This window comes from Vipera ursinii, assembly GCF_947247035.1.
Source record: "Vipera ursinii genome assembly, chromosome: 1".
Taxonomy (NCBI): domain Eukaryota; kingdom Metazoa; phylum Chordata; class Lepidosauria; order Squamata; family Viperidae; genus Vipera; species Vipera ursinii.
Genome location: NC_139512.1, coordinates 354234616 through 354257167, shown reverse-complemented (window position 1 = coordinate 354257167; position 22552 = coordinate 354234616). Strand labels below are relative to the sequence as shown.

General features: G+C 46.6%; 1 protein-coding gene across 1 annotated transcript in view; it reads left to right on the top strand.

Moving 5' to 3' along the window:
- Nucleotides 1-22552, top strand: part of BCAS3 (BCAS3 microtubule associated cell migration factor) — a 467769-nt gene that overhangs the window by 121785 nt on the left and 323432 nt on the right. Inside the window, exon 12 of the mRNA XM_083379706.1 lies at nucleotides 13863-14033. Coding sequence (XP_083235832.1) covers nucleotides 13863-14033 — 171 coding nt within the window. The remainder of the gene's footprint in view (nucleotides 1-13862; nucleotides 14034-22552) is intronic.

Below are 22552 nucleotides of genomic sequence, written 5' to 3'. Positions count from 1 at the left end.
GCTTTACCATTGACTTTGCTTGTAAGAAAGTCACAAAAGGGGATCACATGACCCCGGGACAATGCAGCCGTCATAAATGTGACTCAATAATGATGATGACGATGATGATGATGATCAAGTTGGAAGGGACCTTGAAGGTCATCTAGTCCAACCCCCTGCTCAGGCAGGAAACCCTATGCCATTTCAGACAAATGGCTGTCCAGTCTCTTCTTAAAAACTTCCAGTGTTGGAGCATTCACAGCTTCTGGAGGCAGTTTGTTCCACTGGTTAATTATTCTAACTGTGAGGAAGTTTCTCCTTAGTTCTAGGTTACTTCTCTCCTTGATGAGTTTCCATCCGCTGCTTCTTGTCCTGCCTTCAGGGGCTTTGGAGAATAGCTTGACTCCCTCTTGTTTGGGGCAGCCCCTGAGATATTGGAACACTGCTATCATGTCCCCCCTCGTCCTTCTCTTCATTAAACTAGACATTCCCAGTTCCAGCAACCGTTCCTTATATGTTTTAGCCTCCAGTCCCCTGATCATCTTTGTTGCTCTTCTCTGCACTCTTTCCAGAGTCTCAACATCTTTTTTACATCGTGGTGACCAAAACTGCATGCCATATTCCAAGTGTGCCCTTACCAAGGCATTGTAAACTGGTATTAATCAATCAATCAATTAATTAATTGCCAAGCATCTGAATTTTGATTACGTGATCATGGGGATGCTACAACGGTTGTATGTGTGAAAAACGCTCGTAAGTCACTTTTTTCAGTTGTGTTGTAACTTTGAACGGTCAGTAGCGAACTTTTGTGAGTTGGGGACTGCCTGTATTGTAAGGGACAGCTCCATCAGCTCTTCCAAAGTTTGAATCTGCCCAAATTTTCTAATAATATTGGTTGAATCAGTTAAATGTTCTGGCTACCAAGCAACTGCATATTTGTGGCTGCTATAAATACTATGAAATCAATCAAATAAATGGATAATCTGAATTTCAGATAATAATTCCAAAATGACATCCATCTGAAAGCTTTGACAGTGGAAGCAAGCATGCTTAAATGGAATATCAATTGCTCTTAGCCCATTTTATTTATATATTTCATTTTCTACCAATTCATGAAGGTCAGGTTGATTCATAGACTGTAACAGGCAGTTGAAATCTGGTGATATTACAGTAGCCAGGATAACAAACTTGCATTTCATGTGAAAAGGAATCTGACAGTTCAAGAATTAACAGCATCGTTGAAAAGCTATCCAAAGTTTGAGGAGTATAAAATATTCCCTGACATCAAGTTAACACAATTCCAAAACATCAACAATATAATATGTACTGTATTGATATGCAGATGATAGGGGAGCTAAAATCATTGAAATTAATGGGTAGGCAACCCAATACAGTGGCTAGGTCAGGAGTAGGCAACCCTGGCTCTTTTATGACTCGTGGACTTCAACTCCCAGAATTCCTGAGCTGGCATGGCTCAGTATGGAAACCTCTCCATTTCTCCTCAGCATGGCTGGCTCAGGAATTCTGGGAGTTGAAGTCCACGAGTCATAAAAGAGCCAAAGTTGCCTACCCCTGCGCTAGGTTGTCCTCAATTTAGCACCACAATTGAGCCCAACATTTCTGTTTCTAAGTGAGACAGTTGTTAAGCGAGTTTTGCCTCATTTTAGGACCTTTCCTGCCACAGTTGTTAAGCGAATCACTGCAGTCCTTCAGTTAGTAGCACGGTTGTTAAGTGAATCTTCTGACTTTGTCAGAAGGTCACAAAACGTGATCACATGACCCCGGGACACATCATAAATAGGAACCAGTTGCCAAGCATCCAGATTTTGGTCATGTGACCACGGGGATGCCGCAACCATCGTAAGAATGAAAAAAACCCCGGTCGTTAGTCACTTTCTTCGAGGCTGTTGTAACTTCAGTCACTGAACAAATGGTTGTAAGTTGAGGACTCCTTGCATATATTTGGAAAATACTGACTGAGTGTCTGTAGGAAAAGACAGACCGGTAGTCCTTGAAATACGCCTGTAATGGGACCTGCCCATTACGGTCACATGTTGCGACGGCCATTCCGTGAAGCATCTCATTTAATGATCCCTCCCATCCCTGCTTTGTCCAATGCAGTACTTAAACAAATGAGTGGGTTGTTAAATGGAACACAGAGTACCATGGATGAGGGAAGCCCTTGAAGGCCTAGCTCAGGTCCAGGCTTTCCCAAGGCCCCTCCAACCCCTGAGATACCCCTCACTCTGCTTCCTGCCCTTTGGGTCCCCACAGGCCTTTTCCCACCCCCACTGGGAGCCCCCTTCCCAATTCGTAGCCCTGGTTGCTACCGCATCAGGCCAAACTGCCTCTTCCTCACTTACCTTTTGAAGAGCTCCACGGCCTTCCAGAGCACCTGGAATGGATGGGTGGCTTCATCACGCAGCCCTGTGGCCTGTTTCCAGATGTGGCAGCGATATTCATCGCTTTGTTGTTAGCTGCGAAGTCGTGTCCGACCCATCGCGACCCTATGGACAACGTTCCTCCAGGCCTTCCTGTCCTCCACCATCTTCTGGAGTCCATTTAAGCTCAGGCCTCCTGCTTCAGTGACTCCATCCAGCCACCTCATTTTCTGTCGTCTCCTTCTCTTGTCCTCCATCTTTCCCAACATTAGGCTCTTTTCCAGTGAGTCCTTCCTTCTCATTAGGTGGCCAAATCATCGCTACCAGGATGCAATTTGTCCGCTGTAAAGGTGGCGACTGCTCGTCCCAAAGGGGCTTTTTCAAAAAGCAACCTGGACTTTGTTTTTCCTTGAAGGCATTTCCCTTCTCATCCAAGGAGCTTCTTCAGTTCTGACCGAAGGGTGGAAGGATTTGTATTCTTACGTTTTGATAGTCCTCTGCTCGCTAGCGCTCTTTCAGGGAGTCGTTGAGGCCACTGGGAGGTTTATCTGTGCCCACAGGATCACCTGAACGGTGCAAATGTAGGTAGAAATGTGTGTGGAGAGTGCTGATGACCAAATGACTGCAAGGAATAATAATAATATGGATGCATGGATGTGGGGTCCTTGGTGCTCTCCAAGCTTGGTTGTTTTCCTGTGGACGTTTCATGGCCCAGCTTGATAACATCATCAGTGCTAGAAGGCAGTGGGTTTTGTTCTCTGTTGACATACAAGTTGCTTACCTGCCACTTCCTCATCAGCAATCACTACCCAGATAAGGAGAGATTAACACCAGCATTAATACTAGACTGTCAAGCAGTAAACAGCAGCGTAGTCGAGGAACTACCAAGATACTCCCGCCAACACTAACAGGCCATGCCACTGGTACATAAAAGGAGAGCAAACCTCGTTCCCTTCTAGCTCCAAAGATGGTGGCTGTTTGGGTAACGAAACGTCTGCAAGAAAGTCATCCAGCTCAGAGAGCACCAAGGACCCCAAAGTTCAATCTTCAGCTACATATAGTCTCTTCTATTGGTATAGAGCAGGGGTAGGCAAACTTGGCTCTTTTATATGACTCGTGGACTTCAACTCCCAGAATTCCTCAGCCAGCCATGCTGAGGAGAAAGGGAGAGGTTTCTATGCTGAACCATGCCGGCTCAGGAACTCTGGGAGTTGAAGTCCACGAGTCATAAGAGAGCCAAGGTTGCCTACCCCTGGCCTAGGCCTAGGCCGCTTTATGACTCGTGGACTTCAACTCCCAGAATTCCTCAGCCAGCCCTGCTGAGGAGAAAGGGAGAGGTTTCCGTGCTGAGCCATGCTGGCTCAGGAATTCTGGGAGTTGAAGTCCACGAGTCATAAGAGGGCCAAGGTTGCCTACCCCTGGCCTAGGCCTAGGCCGCTTTATGACTCGTGGACTTCAACTCCCAGAATTCCTGAGCCAGCCATGCTGAGGAGAAAGGGAGAGGTTTCCATGCTGAGCCATGCTGGCTCAGGAATTCTGGGAGTTGAAGTCCACGAGTCATAAGAGGGCCAAGGTTGCCTACCCCTGGCCTAGGCCTAGGCCGCTTTATGACTCGTGGACTTCAACTCCCAGAATTCCTGAGCCAGCCCTGCTGAGGAGAAAGGGAGAGGTTTCCGTGCTGAGCCATGCTGGCTCAGGAATTCTGGGAGTTGAAGTCCACGAGTCATAAGAGGGCCAAGGTTGCCTACCCCTGGCCTAGGCCTAGGCCGCTTTATGACTCGTGGACTTCAACTCCCAGAATTCCTGAGCCAGCCATGCTGAGGAGAAAGGGAGAGGTTTCCATGCTGAGCCATGCCGGCTCAGGAACTTTGGGAGTTGAAGTCCACGAGTCATTAAAAGAGCCGAGGTTTGCCTACCCCTGGTATAGAGAATAAGAAGTTCACCTGACAGCCCAGCCCACCTCCCCATATCGGATAATTTGCTCAGATCCAAAAGCGAATTCTGAACCTTGAACTTTATATGTCAGGTGGGCCTGGATGACTTCTTGAAGTCAGGTGTCCAGAAGGTTGAAAAGCTGGCATTGCACCTTAGGTAGCACTCTTAGCATACCCAATTATACTTCTCAGGCTGCTCATAGAAAATAGAAGCCGACTGGGGAACCCATCTCAGTTCAGGGTACCACATCCATGTATCTCCCTCCCCCCCAAAAATAAAATAAAAGAAAAGAAAAGAAAGAAAAACCTTACATGGAGATGAATGAATCTGTGGCATTTGCTAACGTACACGCCTCCGCAGTTAAAGGAAACAATTCCCAATTTGCTTTTCTGCGGCACCTCCTGTTTACTTCAGAGGGATCCGCCATTCTTTCTATTTCTGAACAGTTTCCTGCACCCTGAATAGGGTAGCCGAGGAAGCGTCCTGCCTGATAAACAATATTAATATTTAAGGCATTCGAGATACAGAAAGAAGCCAGCCAGGGTTGATCTAATCCTTGGCAAAATCTGGCTCTTCGTGAAGAACGGGGAATTGATTTCTAGAAAGTTGCGGGTTCGGTCTGGGGCGAGGGCGGTGGGGGGGAGCAGGATGAACGGTCCAAAAGATATGTCTCCTAGTTGCAGAACCCATTAGAGAAGCCTTACAGCAGGGGTTAGGCAACCTCGGACTTCAAGACTCGTGGACTTCAACTCCCAGAATTCCTGAGCCAGCATGCTCAGCAAGGAAACTCTCCCTTTCCCCTCAGCATGGCTGGCTCAGGAATTCTGGGAGTTGAAGTCCACGAGTCGTAAAAGAGCCAGGGTTGCCTACCCCTGCCTTAGAGGAACCATCACTATCTTATAGGTTTAAGTCAGGGCTCCCCAAACTTGGCAACTTTTAAGAGTTGGGTGGACTTCAACTCCCAGAATTCCTCAGCCACCCATGCTGGCTGGGGAATTCTGGCAGTTGAAGTCCTCAAGTTTTAAAGTTACCAAGTTTGGGGACCCTTGCTTTAAGTGATTGGTCTACCATTCTATTAAACAGCAGAGACATCACCTGGCTGAAAAGGGTCTGAGCTATGGTTTTCCCAGGAGTAACGTATGGCTGCGAGAGTCAGACCGTAAGGAAGGCTGAGCATCAAAGAATTGATGCTTTTGAATTGGGGTGCTAGGGGAAAGCGAAGGCACAAATACAGATTGGGCGAGATCTGGCTTAAAAACAGTAACTGTGAGAGGGACCTTGGAGTCCTAGTGGATGATCACTTGCCCGTGAGCCAGCCATGTTGCAGCAGCAACCAAAAAAGCTAACACAATCCTGGGTTGTATAAACAGAGGCATAGAATCAAGATCACGCAAAGTATTAGTACCACTTTATAAAACCCTAGTAAGACCACACCTGGAATACCACAGCCAATTTTGGTCACCATATTACAAAAAAGATGTTGAGAGTTTTGAAAAAATTCAGAGAAGAGCAACTAAGATGATCCAAGGCCTGGAGACCAAAACATATGACGAACGGCTGCGGGACTTGGGTTTGGCTAGTCTAAAAAAAAGAACAAACAGAGAAGACGTGATAGCAGTAATCCAGTATCTGAGGGGCTTCCACAAAGAAGAGGGGGGTCAAATTATTCTTCAAAGCACCAGAGGGAAGGATGAGAAACAATGGTTGGAAGCTGATTAAAGAGAGAAGCAACCTGGAATTAAGGAGAAACTTCCTGACAGTGAGGACAATCAACCAGTGCAACAGCTTGCCTTCAGAAATCGTGGGCGCTCCATCACTGGAGGTTTTTAAGAAGAGACTAGACATTCACCTGTCTGAGATGGTACTATAGGTTCTCCTGCTTGAGCAGGGGGCTGGACTAGAAAACTAGAAGGGGACGATAGAGGATGAGGTGGTTAGATGGTGCCATCGATACAATGAACATGAATTTCGGCAAACTCCGGGAGACAGTGGAGGACAGGGGGGTCCTGGCGTGCCACGGGATTGCGAAGACTCGGACACAACTCCTGTTCTGCAGCCATCACCTGCCCAAGATGCATTTTCAGAATAATTATGGCAGTTGAGGGAGGGGTAGTGGGCTGAATCTTTTGTGCCTATAAACTTCTTTAAAATGTCCATCTTCCTGTCGGCGCAGTTCCCCCATTCCTAAATGCGGGATTGTGTATGTTTAGTTGAACTTTCAATTCTAAGTTGAGTCAGTCTCCAAAACACACTTTTTCTGTGAAGGTTGCTGGGCTGTTAGTCCTGTGCCAAACACCAGATGAGCAGAGTCTCTGCCTCGTAGCAAAGAAGCTGTCCCAGCGGCCCCAAAGCTTTGCACAACTTAACAAATTCCAACTTCCACCTAAAGTTCCTCCTAAAGTCTTCTGGGCGAGTGTGGACACGTGTGGAAGGCGTCTTCAATCTGGCTGCCTTATTGAATGATTTACACAGCTCCAAAAGGCTCCTGGTGCCTAATAACGTGGCCTTTTCATCACCAGCCCTTCAATCTTTTCAGCTTAAAAAGTTCCAATACAGGTTAGTCCTTGACTTACGACCACAGTAGAGCCCAAAATTTATGTTGCTAAGGGAGAAACCGGTCAGTCCTAGAGGAAATCAACCCTGACTGCTCTTGAGAAGGCCAGATCCTGAAGTTGAAACTCAAATACTTTGGCCACCTCATGAGAAGGAAGGACTCACTGGAGAAGAGCTTCATGCTGGGAAAGGTGGAGGGCAAGAGAAGAAGGGGATGACGGAGAACGAGGTGGCTGGATGGAGTCACTGAAGCAGTAGGCGTGAGCCTAAATGTACTCCAGAAGATGGTAGAGGACAGGAAGGCCTGGAGGAACATTGTCCATGGGGTCGTGATGGATCGGACACGACTTCGCAGCTAACAACAAGGGAGAAATTCGTTAAGTGAGTTTTGCCCCATTTTATGAACTTTCTTGTCAAAGTTGCTAAGCGGATCACCGCAGTTAAGCTGATAGCAAGGTTGTCAAGTCAATCTGGCTTCCCCATTGAATTGGCTGGTCAGAAGATCACAAAAGGGGATCCGGTGACCCCGGACGCAGCAACCGCCATAGTGTGAGAATGCTGCGAGGGAATGCTGCAGTGGTTGTCAGTGTTACAAATAGTCATAAGTCACTGAATGGAAAAGAAATCAGTGCAGGCCATTGACAGTCGGTGTAAAGCTTTTGATGAACCAGACTGAGTTGGAAGAATAAGCAGCTGATGGTTTTCCCAGGTCAGCTAAATATGGCATTCTACTTTCAGGTCTTGTATTTTGATGTGCCTCTTCTTTGCTCACATTTAAACTGCTCACAACTCCAGCCTTGGTTATATAAACAGAGGCATTGAATCAAAATTTAATAGAGAAGAACCATGAATGATACAATAGCAGTGTTCCAATATCTTAAGGGCTGCCCCAAAGAAGAGGGAGTCAAGCTATCCTCCAAAGCCCCTGAAGGCAGGACAAGAAGCAACGGATGGAAACTAATCAAGGAGAGAAGCAACCTAGAACTAAGGAGAAATTTCCTGATAAGAACAATTAATGGAATAGCTTGTCTCCTATAGTTGCATTGGAAAGAGTCCAGAGAAGAGCAACAAACTTGATTAGAGGACTGGAGGCTAAAACATATAAGGAACAGTTGCAGGAATTGGGTATGTGTGGCTCAGTGGGTTAGGACGCTGAGCTTGCTGATCAGAAGGTCGGCAGTTTGGCGGGTCGAATCCCGAGTGCCGCATAACAGAGTGAGCGCCTGTTACTCGTCCCACCTTCTGCCAACCTAGCAGTTCGAAAGCACGTAAAAATGCAAGTAGAAAAATAGGGACCACTACGGTGGGAAGGTAACAGCGTTGCGTGCGCCTTTGGCATCTAGTCATGCCGGCCACATGACCACGGAGACGTCCTCGGACAAGCGCTGGCTCTTCGGCTTTGAAACGGAGATGAGCACCGGCCCCTAGAGTCAGAAACGACTAGCATGTGCGGTGGAAACTTTACTTTTAATTTAACGAAGAGAAGGGTGAGGGGTGACATGATAGCAGTGTTCCAGTATCTTAGGTGCTGCCACAAATAAGAGGGAGTCAAGCTAATCTCCAAAGCACCAGAAGCCAGGACAAGAAACAATGGATGGAAACTAAACAAGGAGAGAACTAAGGAGAAACTTCCTGACAGAACAATCAACCAGTGGAACAAGCTGCCTCCAGAAGCTGTGCATGCTCCAATACTGGGAGTTTTTAAGAAGAGACTGGACAGCCATTTGTCTGAAACGGTATAGGGTTTCCTGCCTGAGCAGGGGGTTGGACTAGAAGACCTCCAAGGTCCTTTCCATCATCACCATCATCATCATCATCTATTATATCACATAAAGTATCAGTACCACTTTATAAAGCCTGGAATACTGGATCCAATTTTGGTCCCCACATTACAAAAAAGATATAGAGACTTTGGAAGAAGTGCAGAGAAGAGCAATTAAGATGATCGAAGGTCTTGAGACTAAAACGTATGAATTAACAGCTGCAGGACTTGGGTTTGGCTAGTCTAGGGAAAAGAAGAACTAGAGGGGACATGATAGCAGTATTCCAGTATTTGAGGGGCTGCCACAAAGAGGTCAATTCACTCTCCAAAGCACCAGAGGACAGGACAAGAAGCAACTTGGATGGAAACTGATCAAGGAGAGAAACAACTTGGAATTAAGGACAAACTTCCTAACAGTGAGGACAATTAACCAGTGGAATGACTTGCCTTCAGAAGTTGTAGGTGCTTCATCACTGGAGATTTTTTAAGAAGAGACCGGACAGCCACTTGTGTCACATTGTATAAGGTCTCCCGCTTGGACTAGAAGACCTTCAAGGTCCCTTCCAACTCTTGTTATTCTGCTCTTTTCTTGCCTGCTCCAAATTCAAGTGCACAGAAAGCGGGAGGGAGTGTGTGTTTGTGGGTCTTGTTTCGTTTTTGATGATGATCTGGCCCATCAAGGCTGAGAACATGATGTGCACATTGGATGTGGGGTGTGTGTGTGTGTGTGTGTGTGTGTGTGTGTTTTCTGAGAAGTTGACCACGTGCCAGTTGTTTAAGGATTTTATTTCTTCCTCTTCTGGGGAAGAGTTTAAAAGGGCTGGGGGAGGGAGGCGGGGTGGAGTGGGAAGGACAAGACCCAAAGGACAGGATGTGTGTATTGCTAAGAGATGTTAAAAACCTAGCGACCTCTCCTTTGATAAAGCTTTGGCTGGCTCCGACTTCGTTTTTTGTTTTTCTTTTCCCTTTCCCCCCCCCTCCATTTTTTTTTGTTTTGTTGTTTAAGTGGTAGCATCTCCATTAGCATTAATGGGGTAAGTACATCAAGCGAGGCACCTTGGAGGTTAATCAGGCTTCCTGGCTGGATCGGTGCCGTCAATACCCCGTGGCGCCTGGTTCTGTTGGCTTGGCAGAGGTTTTCCTGACAACACACCGGCCCACGTCTTGTGTGTCAGTCATTTCCCCATGAATAATTGAAGGCAAACGCTCAGCTGCTAATTGATGAACACTAATGTGTCTTCTAATCACTGCAGTTTGAGGTTTTAGCACTAAACAAAGCCGGCCCCATTGATTTGTGGATTCAGCTGCAGCCCTGAATCTGGTTTCTCCTGCCCCCCCACCCCGCCTCTCCCCTCTCCAAACCTGATCTGTAATAATAAGTCTTATCGGTTTGTCAAAATGTAAAATACCGAAGAGAAATTCAAAAGAGTAATAGAAAACTAGAAGAAGGGAGAGGGGAAAGGGGAAAAAAAAAAGATAGCGGACTCTCTTTAGCACCGTAGAAGATAAGAACATTAACAATCGCGACTTTTTTTTTAAACTTTTGAACCGCAGTACGTACACACCGGACAGGAAGGCCTGGAGGAACATCGTCCATGGGGTGGCGATGGGTCGGACACGACTTTGCAACTAACAACAACAACAGCAACAACGTACAGACCATTTCTATAACAATAAACCTGTCTAATTAGCAAAAAAACAAACAAACAACAAAATCAAGATTTCGTTTTCCTTTTTTCATTGCAAGCGCAAAATCTGGGAGCCATTTCAGAATAGAAACAGGGTTCGTTGGATACATCCTCATTTTGGGATCAAAGATTCCGCTTGACCGTCTCTGCTTCTCTTTGCTGTGGGCATCTGAACAGGGAGCTTTGGGGAATTCTACCACTATATTTGAAGCTCCTTCCTTTATCCTGGGAACTGGAGTTGGCCCTAAGCTTTTGGGGGTCCTAATGATGAACATAACCCTCTCATTTCATTCTGTATCCTCCAAGATGGGCAGAGAAGAACAACAAAGACAATAAAGGCTCTGGTGAATTGTTGTTGTTAGTTGCGAAGTCGTGTCCAACCCATCGCAACCCCATGGACAAAATTCCTCCAGGCCTTCCTGTCCTCTACCATCTTCTGGAGTCCCTTTAAGCTCACGCCTACTGCTTCAGTGACTCCATCCAGCCACCTCGTTCTCTGTCGTCCCCTTCTTCTCTTGCCCTCAACTTTTCCCAGCATGAGGCTTGTTCTGAACCAGCCCTCTTCTGGCCTTGAGTAAGGCAAACCCCTATTCAGAAAGAAGAGACTGGAGAGCGTCCAAGGCTAAAAGGCATCTGCCAAGATTTATTGCGCAGTTAACAAAAACACCAGAGCTTGTCTTCTCAAGCGGAAAAGTTGCTTTCAGCAACCAGCCCCTCCCCAAACACTCCTTTTATAGAGAGCTCAGGGCGTGGTCTCCCTGTGCCTCCTCCCGAGGAGTCCCACATTCTTTCTTTGTTTGTTCCTGCTTGACTGCCTCCTGCGTCGGGCGTCCTTGAACAGGGCCAGCTGTGGGTCATCATCTTCCGCACTATCGGGCTCACGCAGCTGAGAAGAGGGCCCCGGCTGGGAACTCTGCCAAGCCTCCACGCCATCATCAACCGGTTCGTCTCCCACACGGTCCTCCTCCCCCTCATCTGAGTCCTCCGACACATCTGAGCCGGCTGCCGAAACCACAGGCTGGCCCTGAGTCACAACAAGGCTCTTCTCCCGTGAGTCCTTCCTTCCCATTAGGTGGCCAAAGGATTTGAGTTTCAACTTCAGGATCTGGCCTTCTAAAGAGCAGTCAGGGTTGATCTCCTCTAGGACTGACCGGTTGGATCGCCTTGCAGTCCAAGGGACTCGCAGGAGTCTTCTCCGGCATCAGAGTTCAAAGGCCTCCGTTATTTGGTGCTCAGCCTTTCTTGTGGTCCAACTTTCACGGCCATCTGATGACTAAGTCTTATTTATTATTACTTTTTATTAAATTTATTGGCCTCCCCTCTCGTTTTGAAGCGGCGCCTGGCAGCTTAGAGTGTAAAAAAAATACATTAATTTTATCAAGTATAAATATTCCAACCCAATGAAATGACAGACAAAACCGTATGATGAAGAGTTGAGCTAGGGATGCTCAGTCTATCAAAGAGAAGGTTTGCGGGGGGGGGGGGAACATGATAACTTCCTTACAGTAGAGGTGGTCCTTGACGTAGGACCACAATTAGCCCTAAATTTTTGTTGCAAAGTGAGACATCTCTTAAGTGAATTTTGCAAACTTTCTCGCCACAGTCAATAAGCGAATCACTGCAGTGGTTAATTAGTAACACGGTTGTTAAGTGAATCTGGCTTTCCCCCATTGACTTTGCTCGCCGGAAGGTCGCACCAGGTGATCACATGACCCAGGGACACTGCAGTCGTCATAAATGTGAGTCAGTTCCCAAGCTTCTACAATTTGATCACGTGATCAAGGGGATGCTGTGTGAAAAATGATCACAGGTCACTTTTTTTTTTAGTGCTGTTGTAACTTCAACGGTCACTAAATGAACTGTCGTAAGTCGAGGACTGCTTGTACTGGAGGGCTATCGTAGAGAAGAGAGGAACTGACTTATTTTCCAAAGCTGCTGAATGACAAAGGAGAAGAAGTAATGAACGGATGGAAGATTTTTAAAGAGGGATCCATCCTCAAGAGTAAGGAGAAATTTTCCGACTTTGAGAACAATTAATGGGATAGTTTGTCTCCCAGCGTCATGGGTGCTCCATCACTGGTGGGTACCAAAAATAGACTGGACAACCCTTTGTCCAGAATGCTATAGGGTCTCCTGCCTTGAGCGGAGGTTTAGACTAAAATACTTCCAAATCTTTCAGTCCTGTGATTGAGACTTTGGAAGAAGTGCAGAGAGGAGCAACTAAGATAGTTAAAGGCCTGGAGACTAAAACATACGAAGAACGGCTGCAGGATTTGGGAATGGCCAGTCTAGAGAAAAGAAGAAATAGGGGAGACATGATAGCAGTGTTCCAGTATTTGAGGGGCTGCCACAAGGCAGAGGGGGGTCACGTTATTCTCCAAAGCACCAGAGGGAAGGACGAGAAACAATGGTTGGAAACTGACCAAAGAGAGAAGCAACCTGGAATTAAGGAGAAACCTCCTGACAGTGAGGACAATCAACCAGTGGAACAGCTTGCCTCCAGAAGTTGTGACTTTCACCGATTTGTAATCTAAGTGTATTTAAGTGTATTTTTGATGTACATATATACATGTATATATATATATTTAAACATTGTAGACAAAAAGGTTTGTCAGCTCGCTGGTACTGTGTCCAATGTTTTTAAATAATAAATTTAATAAAAAATAAAAAATTTAAAAAAAAAAAAGAAGTTGTGACTCTGAATGCCGCAAGGGACATCAGCAGAAATGCCAATCTGAAAATTAATTGCCGCGTATCGGCTGGTGCATGCTGGGTGCATGCTGGGTGCTTGCATTCTGGGTGCTTGAAAGTATGGATGTGGGAGATGAGATGCGTCCAATTTTCTCCCTAATTAAGATATTTTTACATTTTGTGGAATGTAGAAATGGAGGGCAAGGGCAGTGGGTGCCCTCCAGATGTTTCAAGGAGCTCCTGCAATCTCTTGCATTGGCCATCCTGGTAGGAGCCAAGGACAGCTGTAGTCCAAAACCTCACTATCTGTCGTCTGTCTTTCTGTCTATCTCCATCCATCTATTCACACACATCTCTCTCTATCTATCTATTATCTATCCATCCATCCATATCTCGTCTGTCTTTCTGTCTACATCCATCCATCTATCCACTCACATCTATCTATCAATCTATCTATCTATCTATCTGTATCTATCTATCTATCTATCTATCTATCTATCTATCTATCTATCTATCTATCTATCTCCATCCATCCATCCATCCATCCATCCATCCATCCACCCAGCTATCCACATCTATCATCCAAGCATCCCTCCCTCCCTCTTTCTCTCCACATATAAACACAAACACATAAATATATGGATAAAGTACTTAATGCTGATTGACAAACCAAACACCTTTTACTATAGTCTGTTTTTCTCGCCACGCGTTTTACTTATATCCGAAATCCATTCATTTAGAAAGGCAAAAGGTTTCACTTTTTGCTGTACTGGGCCTTCGATGAACGACATGCCAATCAGAGAAAGAACAAATGTGTTAATAAATGTGTTATCTGCCATTTATTTATTGTTTGTCTGTCTGCTTATTTAACAGACCATCAAAACTGGGCTCACCATGGTCGGAAAAGTGGTAACCCAGCTGACGGGCACTTCGCCATCAGGAACGGTGGAAGAAGAAATCGTAGCGCACAGCAATAGCCGACGCAGTCCCTTGGTCCCCGGAATTGTCACTGTTATTGATACCGAGATGGTTGGAGAAGGACAGGTAAGAACATTCCTCTGAGGAACAAAAAAAGAAAAAAAGAAAGGAAAAAAAAGAACCACCAACCCTGGAGACTTACATTAGTCCCAAACCTGACTGAATTAAAGTTTTTCTCTTGGAATTTCTCGGTCTAGGACAGGGGTAAGGCAACCTTGGCTCTTTTATGACTCGTGGACTTCAACTCCCAGAATTCCTGAGCCAGCATGGCTCAGTATGGAAACCTCTCCCTTTCTCCTCAGCATGGCTGGCTCAGGAATTCTGGGATTTGAAGTCCACGAGTCCTAAAAGAGCCAAGGTTGCCTACCCCAGCTCTTGAAACTAGTACAGGTAAACCTCGATTTACAGCAGTTCATTTTGTGACCATTCAAAGTTACAGCGGCACTGAAAAATGTGCCTTATGACCTTTTGTTTTCACACTAACGACTGTTGCAGCATTTCCACGGTCAGGGGATCAAAATCCGGAGGCTTGGCAACTGACTCATATTTATGACGGTTGCAGTGTCCCCCGGGGTCACGTGATCCCCTTTTGCCTCCTCCTGACAAGCAACGTCAAGGCAGGAAGCCAGGCTCGCTTAAGAACTGCAGCGATTCACTTAACAATTGTGGCAACAAAAGGTCATAAAATGGGTCAAAACTCACTGAACAACTGTTCTCGCTTAGCAACGGAAATGTTTGGGCTCAATTGGTGGGTCGTAAATTGAAGACTACCTGTGTTGGACCCAAACTTGACTGAGTTGAATTTCTTTTCTTTCGGGGAAATTTCTTTTTTTCAGCCATTTGTTGACTCTGGAAGCTAGCCCCTCGAAAGATTTAAGAGTTTCAAAGGTTATGAAACAGACGTGTCAAACACAAGGCCCGGGGGCCAGATCCGGCCCGCAAAATGGTTTCATGCGGCCCCCGAAGCCATCCTGGAAACAGTGAGGGAACGGCCCCCACTGCCTTGGCCCTGGTCCAGAGACCCTCCTCCTGCCAGAGACCCTCAGATCTGTCCCACTCCAGCCCAGGCCCCCATAGACACCCTTGATGCGAACGATGTAGAGCTGGCCATGCCCACCCAGTAGGCCATACGCACTCCAGCTGCGCCCACCCAGTAGGCCACGCCCACCCTGGCCATACCCACCCGGCCCCCCGAGGGCAACCGCAATGCTGATGTGGCCCTCAATGAAATTGAGTTTGACACCCCTGTAATATGAAATGTGCCTTATTCTTTGCCAATTCTTGGGAAATGATCTGCAGGCCACGTGGCCTTTTATTGGTGGCTGGGTGGTGGGCTAGACCAGGGGTCCCCAAGCACAAACAATTTGGTACATCGTACTTAATGGGCTAAAAATGGCAGATGGAACCACTGGACAAGGAAGGCAAAAAAAAAAAGAAAAGAAATTGATGACAATTTCTGTTGAGAGGATGGCAACGTGAAGCTAAATTGCACCATTTTTTGTTGTTGCTGTTGTTCTTCTTCCTGGCTGACTAATTTGCAAAGACAATCGGGGCAATCATTATCAAAGGATTAGATTTTATATCAAGCTGCAACGGTAGCAGACGGGAAAACAAACCCAGTGGTGGAGACTTTCAGAAGATTGGCTATTTTGGAAGGTAAAATATCTGCCTCCTTCCCCGCCCCCGCAGAGATTGACACAGAAGTTAAAACAAAACTACACACCCAGGTTTTTAAACTGTATTCTAGGGGTCCCCAACCCCCGGTCCATGGACCGGTACCAGGCCACGGCATGCCAGCCACCGGTCCGCACAAACAAGCAGAGCCCCATCCGTGGGATGCAGGCAGCACATGGTGCAGAGTGCAGCTGCACGAGTGCTTTTGGGGGTCTCCTGATACTCCCATATTACACCTCTGCTCCGTGAGCTGCACTGGCTTCCAGTTGCCTTCCGGGTGAAATTCAAGGTGCTAGTGATGACATACAAAGCCCTACATGGCGTGGGTCCGGATTACCTACGGGAGCACCTACTGCCAGCGTCAACATCCCTCCGTCCTATGCGCTCCCACAGAGAGGGCCTCCTCAGGGTGCCACCGGTCAGAGAATGTCGGTTGGTGACCCCCAGGGGGAGAGCATTCTCGGTGGGTGCGCCAATCCTTTGGAACCGCTTACCAGCTGAAATCCGGATGGCCCCCGACCTTCGCTCCTTCCGGCGTGATCTAAAAACTTATGTATTCCAACAAGCCGGCCTGGCCTGATGGATTTGGGTTTTAAAATTTTCTCACTTTATTGCTTTATTGTATTCTTACTTTATTGCTCTGTACACCGCCCTGAGTCCTCCGGGAGAAGGGCGGTATATAAAACAAACAAACAAATAAATAAATAAATAAAACCACACACTCTCCAGTCCGTGGAAAAACCTTTCTCCACGGAACCGGTCCCTAGTGGTGCCCAAAAGGTTGGGGACCTCTGGGCTAGACAGCTGATCCCCTTCCTGAAGAACCCTGATATCATCTGGAAAAGACTGCGCGGAAGGCTGGAACAGAGCACATGTTTGTGGTGTCATCAAATTCAGTAATCCTGGAACAGTTCTTCCTCTAAATGGAAACTTTATTGTGGGGTTTTTTGTGATGCACACTCCTGATCTTTGCCCCATTTTCCCCCCCTCCCCTCCGAGAGGAATTTGACAAAAGTTCAATTTGCCCAAATATGAGACCTGTCATTTCCCCAAACATTCCTTGTTGAATCTGATTTGATTCTACGTGTTTTTTTGTTTGTTTGTTTGGGCTGTGTCGTAACTTGTATATACCCCTGGGGTTCATTTATTGCGGAGGAAGTGCTAACTGGGAATGAATGGAAGCCAGCTTGGGTACAGCTGAAGGAGGTTTGCAGAGAGGACATTTTTCACGATGCCGTGGGTGAAACATCACTCTCTATCGTCTTTGCGCTTGCCAGACATTGAAGCTGAAGGAGAGTGTGGTGGTTTGGGTCGGATGGCAGAGAAGAATCTGTAGCGAAGTTGTGGTCCAAATGCAAGAGAACTGCTGCGAATGAGGGGATGGTGCTAGACCTCCAGAGGAAAAGAGAGGAACCTGCCTCACTTTACATCGAGGGCACCGGCTCGCCACAGGGCTGCGTGCTTAGCCCTTACCTGTACTCATTGTACACATACGATTGCGTATCGTCCGACCCATCTACTGCAATAATTAAGTTCGCAGATGATACCACTGTAGTGGGTCTTATTACAAGTGGAGATGAAACAGCGTACAGGGGGGAGGTACAAAAACTATCCACATGGTGTTTAGAGAACCACTTGCACCTGAACATCGGCAAGACAAAAGAGATGGTGCTAGACTTCTGGAGGAAAAGAGAGGAACCAGCCCCACTTTACATCGGGGGGGGGGGCTGTGTGGAGAGAGTCTCCTCCTTTAAATTCCTGGGAGTCTACCTCTGTGAAGATCTCACCTGGAAAGTCAATACAACCCAGGTGGCCAGAAAGGCCCAACAGAGACTCCACTTCCTCGGGGTCTTGCGGAAGAACAGGGTAGAACTACGGCTAATGACCTTCTTTTACCGGTCTACTATAGAGAGCATCCTCTCGTACGGTATTGTGGTTTGGTATGCTGGTCTGACAGCCGCAGATAGGAAGGCATTACAGATGGTGGTGAGCACAGCACAAGACATCGTGGGCTGTCCCCTGACACCACTGGATGACCTCGCCAGGGCCCGCTGCCTTGGAAGAGTGAGGAAAATTCTCAGGGATGACTCACACCCTGGACGGTACCTCTTTACTCTCCTACCATTGGGTAGGAGATATAGGAGTATAGCCAGCCGCACCAACAGGTTGAAGAACAGCTTCTATCCATGGGCTGTCAGGCTCTTGAATGGGAAATAACTTTATGTATGGTTGACTTGCGAGGCTGGTGTGTTGTTACACAAGGTGTAACAAGATGGTGGGTTTGTTGTCACTGTGAGTTGTGGAGGTGGTGGTGCACGAAGGGAGGCTCAGCCAATCTCATTGTACACATGTTGTACTTTGACAATAAAGGTTGATTTGAACAGGCCTCCTCCTTATCAAAGTTCAGCTATCTCAGGGGTGGGCAACCTTGGCTCTTTTATGACTCATGGACTTCAACTCCCAGAATTCCTGAGCCAGCCATGCTGAGGGGAAAGGAAGAGGTTTCTATGCTTAGCCATGCTTGCTCAGGAATTCTGGGAGTTGAAGTCCACGAGTCATAAAAGAGCCAAGGTTCCCCACCCCTGAGCTACCTCAATATATTGAGTAGTTTAGTCAGTGGTTTTGAGACACGGCATCACTTTTAAGATGAGGGAGAGGAACTCTGGCCCCTTTACAACCTGAGGCCTTCAACATGCTTATCACCTTAAAAAGGCAATGCAGGTCGTCCTCGGCTTACAACCATTCGTTTAGTGGCCTTTGGAAGTTACTACAGCACCGAAAAAAGTGACTTATGGCCATTTTCAGAGTTTATGACAGTTGCAGCATCCCCATGGTCACCTGATCAGAATTCAGACGCTTGGCAACTGGCTCATAATTATGACGGTCACACTGTCCCGGGTCATGTGATCCCCTTATGAGCACTTCTGACAAGCAATGGGGAAAGCAGATTCACCTAACAATCGTGTTATTAACCATTGTGGAAATAAAGGTCGTAAAACAGGGCAAAACTCTCTTAACAACTGTCTTGCTTAGCAACAGAAATTTTGAGTTCAACTATGGCCATGTCGAGGATCTGTCTGTCTGTCTGCTTATCTATCTATCTATCTATCTATCTATCTATCTATCTATCTATCTATCTATCTATCTATCTATCTATCCTATCTATCTATCTATCTATCTATCTATCTATCTATCTATCTATCTATCTATCTATCTATCTATCTATCTATCTATCTATCTATCTGTAAAGGTAAAGGTTCCCCCGCACATGTGTGCTAGTCGTTTCCGACTCTAGGGGCCGGTGCTCATCTCCGTTTCAAAGCCGAAGAGCCAGCGCTTGTCCGAGGACGTCTCCGTGGTCATGTGGCTGGCATGACTAGACGCCAAAGGCGCACGGAACGCTGTTACCTTCCCACCGGAGTGGTCCCTATTTTTCTACTTGCATTTTTACGTGCTTTCGAACTGCTAGGTTGGCAGAAGCTGGGACATGTAACAGGCGCTCACTCTGTTACGTGGCACTCGGGATTCGACCCGCCAAACTGCCGACCTTCTGATCGACAAGCTCAGCGTCCTAACCCACTGAGCCACCACGTCCCTCTTATATTTATTTATTTATTTATTTATTTATTTATTAAATTTGTATACCGCCCTTCTCCCGAAGGACTCAGGGCGGTGAACAGGGCAATACATATTAAAAAACATCTATCTATCTATCTATCTATCTATCTATCTATCTATCTATCTATCTATCTATCTATCTATCTATCTATATTTATATCTATATATCTATTATATCTATATCTATCCATCCATCCATTCAGTCTGTCTGTCTATCTATCTTACTTTCTATCTGCCCATATCTATCTGTCTGTCTGCCTGCCTGCCTGCCTGCCTGCCTGCCTGTCTGTCTGTCTGTCTATCTATCTATCTATCTATCTATCTATCTATCTATCTATCTATCTATCTATCTATCTATCTATCTATCTAACCAATCAAGCCCAGAATTTATGTTGCTAAGTGAGAAATGTGTTGAGTGAGTTTTGCCCCATTTTATGACCATTAATTAACTGAATCACTGCAGTTGTTAAATTAGTAACACGGTTGTTAGGTGAATTGGATTTCCCCATTGACTTTGCTTCTCAGAAAGTCGCAAGAAGGGATCACATCACCCCGGGACATGCCACCATATAAAAGTGAGTCAGTTACCAAGCATCCGAATATAAATCACATGAGCAGGGGGATCCTGAAAAGTATCCTAAGTCACTTTTTCCAGTGGCCTTGTAACTTTGAGTGGTCACTAAGTGAACTGTTGTAAGTCAAGGACTACCTGTTCTATTTCAGACCAGTTGTGGTGTGGCCTACATCAGAGGTCCCCAACCTTTTGGGCACCAAGGACCGGTTCCGTGGAGAGAGGTTTTTCCGCGGACCAGAGGGTGCGTGATTTTGCATGCTGCCTGCATCCCACGGATGGGGCTTTGCTTGTTTGTGCGGACTGGTTGGTGGCATGCCGTGGCCCGGTACCGGTCCACGGACCCAGGATTGGGGGACCCCTGGCCTACATAACGATGTCCCGTCTCCTTGGGCCAAGGGTAGGCAACCTTGGCTCTTTTATGACTCGTGGACTTCAACTCCCAGAATTCCTGAGCCAGCACGGCTCAGCATGGAAACCTCTCCCTTTCTCCTCAGCGTGGCTGGCTCAGGAATTCTGGGAGTTGAAGTCCACACGTCACAAAAGAGTCAAGGTTGCCTACCCTTGCCCTGGGCTGTTAAAAGAGTGACAGTAACTGACTCAAAGTCACTTGCCAGCTTCCATGCCAAAGGGAGCAGGAGAGCTTGGGGTCTCTTGGTTTCTCATCCAGACTTTTACCTCTTTGGCAAATTGAATTTCAGTTTTCTTAAGGTCGGGTTTGAAGAAATAAACATACTCAGTTGACCTTCAGAGCACGGAGCCCCAGAGGAGCGAAACTCTGCCTCTTTCATTTAAGATTTTACAAGCTTCGTTTATTTTAGTATAAGGCTGGTTGGTCCATTCAAGGTTTATTATACTTTCCTGGAAAATACACTCTTTTCTTTTTCTATAAAACCAAGAAAAAAAAAGGGGAGGGGGGAGAAGGGAGATTGAAATTCTGCTTCATAAATTTCTCATGAAGCCGTTTTTAATGCAGTCATTATTTCTGACGTTCAGTGTCTGCTCCCAGACTCCTCTTGCAAATAGCTTGACTAATAAAATGATTTATCGTAGGTTTTTAAGTTGCCTTATATATGATTTAGAGGATTATTATTTTATTTTTTTTTGCCTTTAATGAACTTGGCCTCTGATCTTCGTAGTAATCATGAGCTGGCCTGCTTAATGGATACGATGAAAAGCTGGTTTCTTTGGGGCATTTGTGCGTGTGTGTGTGTAAAACGATGGCGCTTGGGCTATTTAAGCAAGCTAAAGACTTTTTTTTTGTTTCCCTCTCTGAACTCCTGAAATATCATAGAATAAGTGCAAGCAGGAGAATACATTTAGTTCTTGGCTCATCCTGCTGCTGTGCTTTGGGGATTAGGAATTCTGCTGGAATTAACAGAGCAGAACAGAATAGCAGAGTTGGTAGGGAATTTGGAGGTCTTCTAGACCAACCCCCTGCTCAAATAGGAAACCCTGTACCATTTCAGACAAATGGTTGTCCAATCTCTTCTTAAAAACCCCACAACTTCTGGAGGCAAGCTGTTCCCCTGGTGAATTATTCTCACTGTTGAGAAATTTCTCTTTAATTCTAGGTTGGACTTCTCTTTGAGAAGCTGTCCTGCCCTCAGGTGCTTTGCAGGATAGGTTGAACCCTCTCCCTCTTCCTTGTGGCATCCGCTTAAGTCACACCTAATCCTTGTTTTCATTAAATTAGGTAAAAGGTAAAGGTTCCCCCGCACATGCGTGCTAGTCGTTTCCAACTCTAGGGGCCGGTGCTCATCTCTGTTTCAAAGCCGAAGAGCCAGCGCTTGTCCAAGGACATCGCCGTAGATAGGGCTCGCAACTTGGGAGTCCTCCTGGATGCACGGCTTACCTTAGAAGATCATGTAGTAGCCGTGACCAGGGGGGCTTTCGCACAGGTTCGCCTGGTGCGGCAGTTGCAGCCCTATCTAGACCGGGATGCCCTGTGTACGGTCACTCATGCGCTCGTGACCTCTCGTCTTGACTATTGCAATGCTCTCTACATGGGGCTTCCCTTGAAGACCACTCGGAGGCTCCAACTGGTACAGAATGCGGCCGCGAGAGTTGTCTTGGGAGTTTCCCGGTACTCCCATGTTACACCTTTGCTCCGCGAGCTGCATTGGTTACCAGTTGTCTTCCGGGTGAGGTTCAAGGTCTTAGTGATGGTTTTTAAGTCCTTACATGGCATGGGTCCGGAATACCTCGGGGACCACCTGCTGCCGGCGTCGACTCCCCTCCGCCCCGTGCGTTCCCACAGAGAGGGCCTCCTCAGGGTGCCTCCAGTCAGAGAATGTCGGCTGGTGGCCCCCAGGGGGAGGGCCTTCTCTGTGGGCGCTCCGGCTTTGTGGAATCAGCTGCCGGTTGAGCTCCAGATGGCACCGGATCTCCGCTCCTTCCGGCGCGGGTTAAAGACCCATTTATTTGAACAAGCTGGCCTGGCCTGATGGGGAATCACTTAGGGTTTTAATATTTATATATATTTTTTTATTGTTTTTTATTGTGGGCAATAATTTAATTCTTTTTTTAACTTTTGTACTTTTGTAGTTTTAAGATATGCCCTGTTCACCGCCCTGAGTCCTTCGGGAGAAGGGTGGTATAAAAATTTAATTAAATAAATAAAATAAATAAATCTCTGTGGTCATGTGGCCGGCATGACTAGACGCCAGAGGTGCATGGAACGCTGTTACCTTCCCACCGTAGTGGTCCCTATTTTTCTACT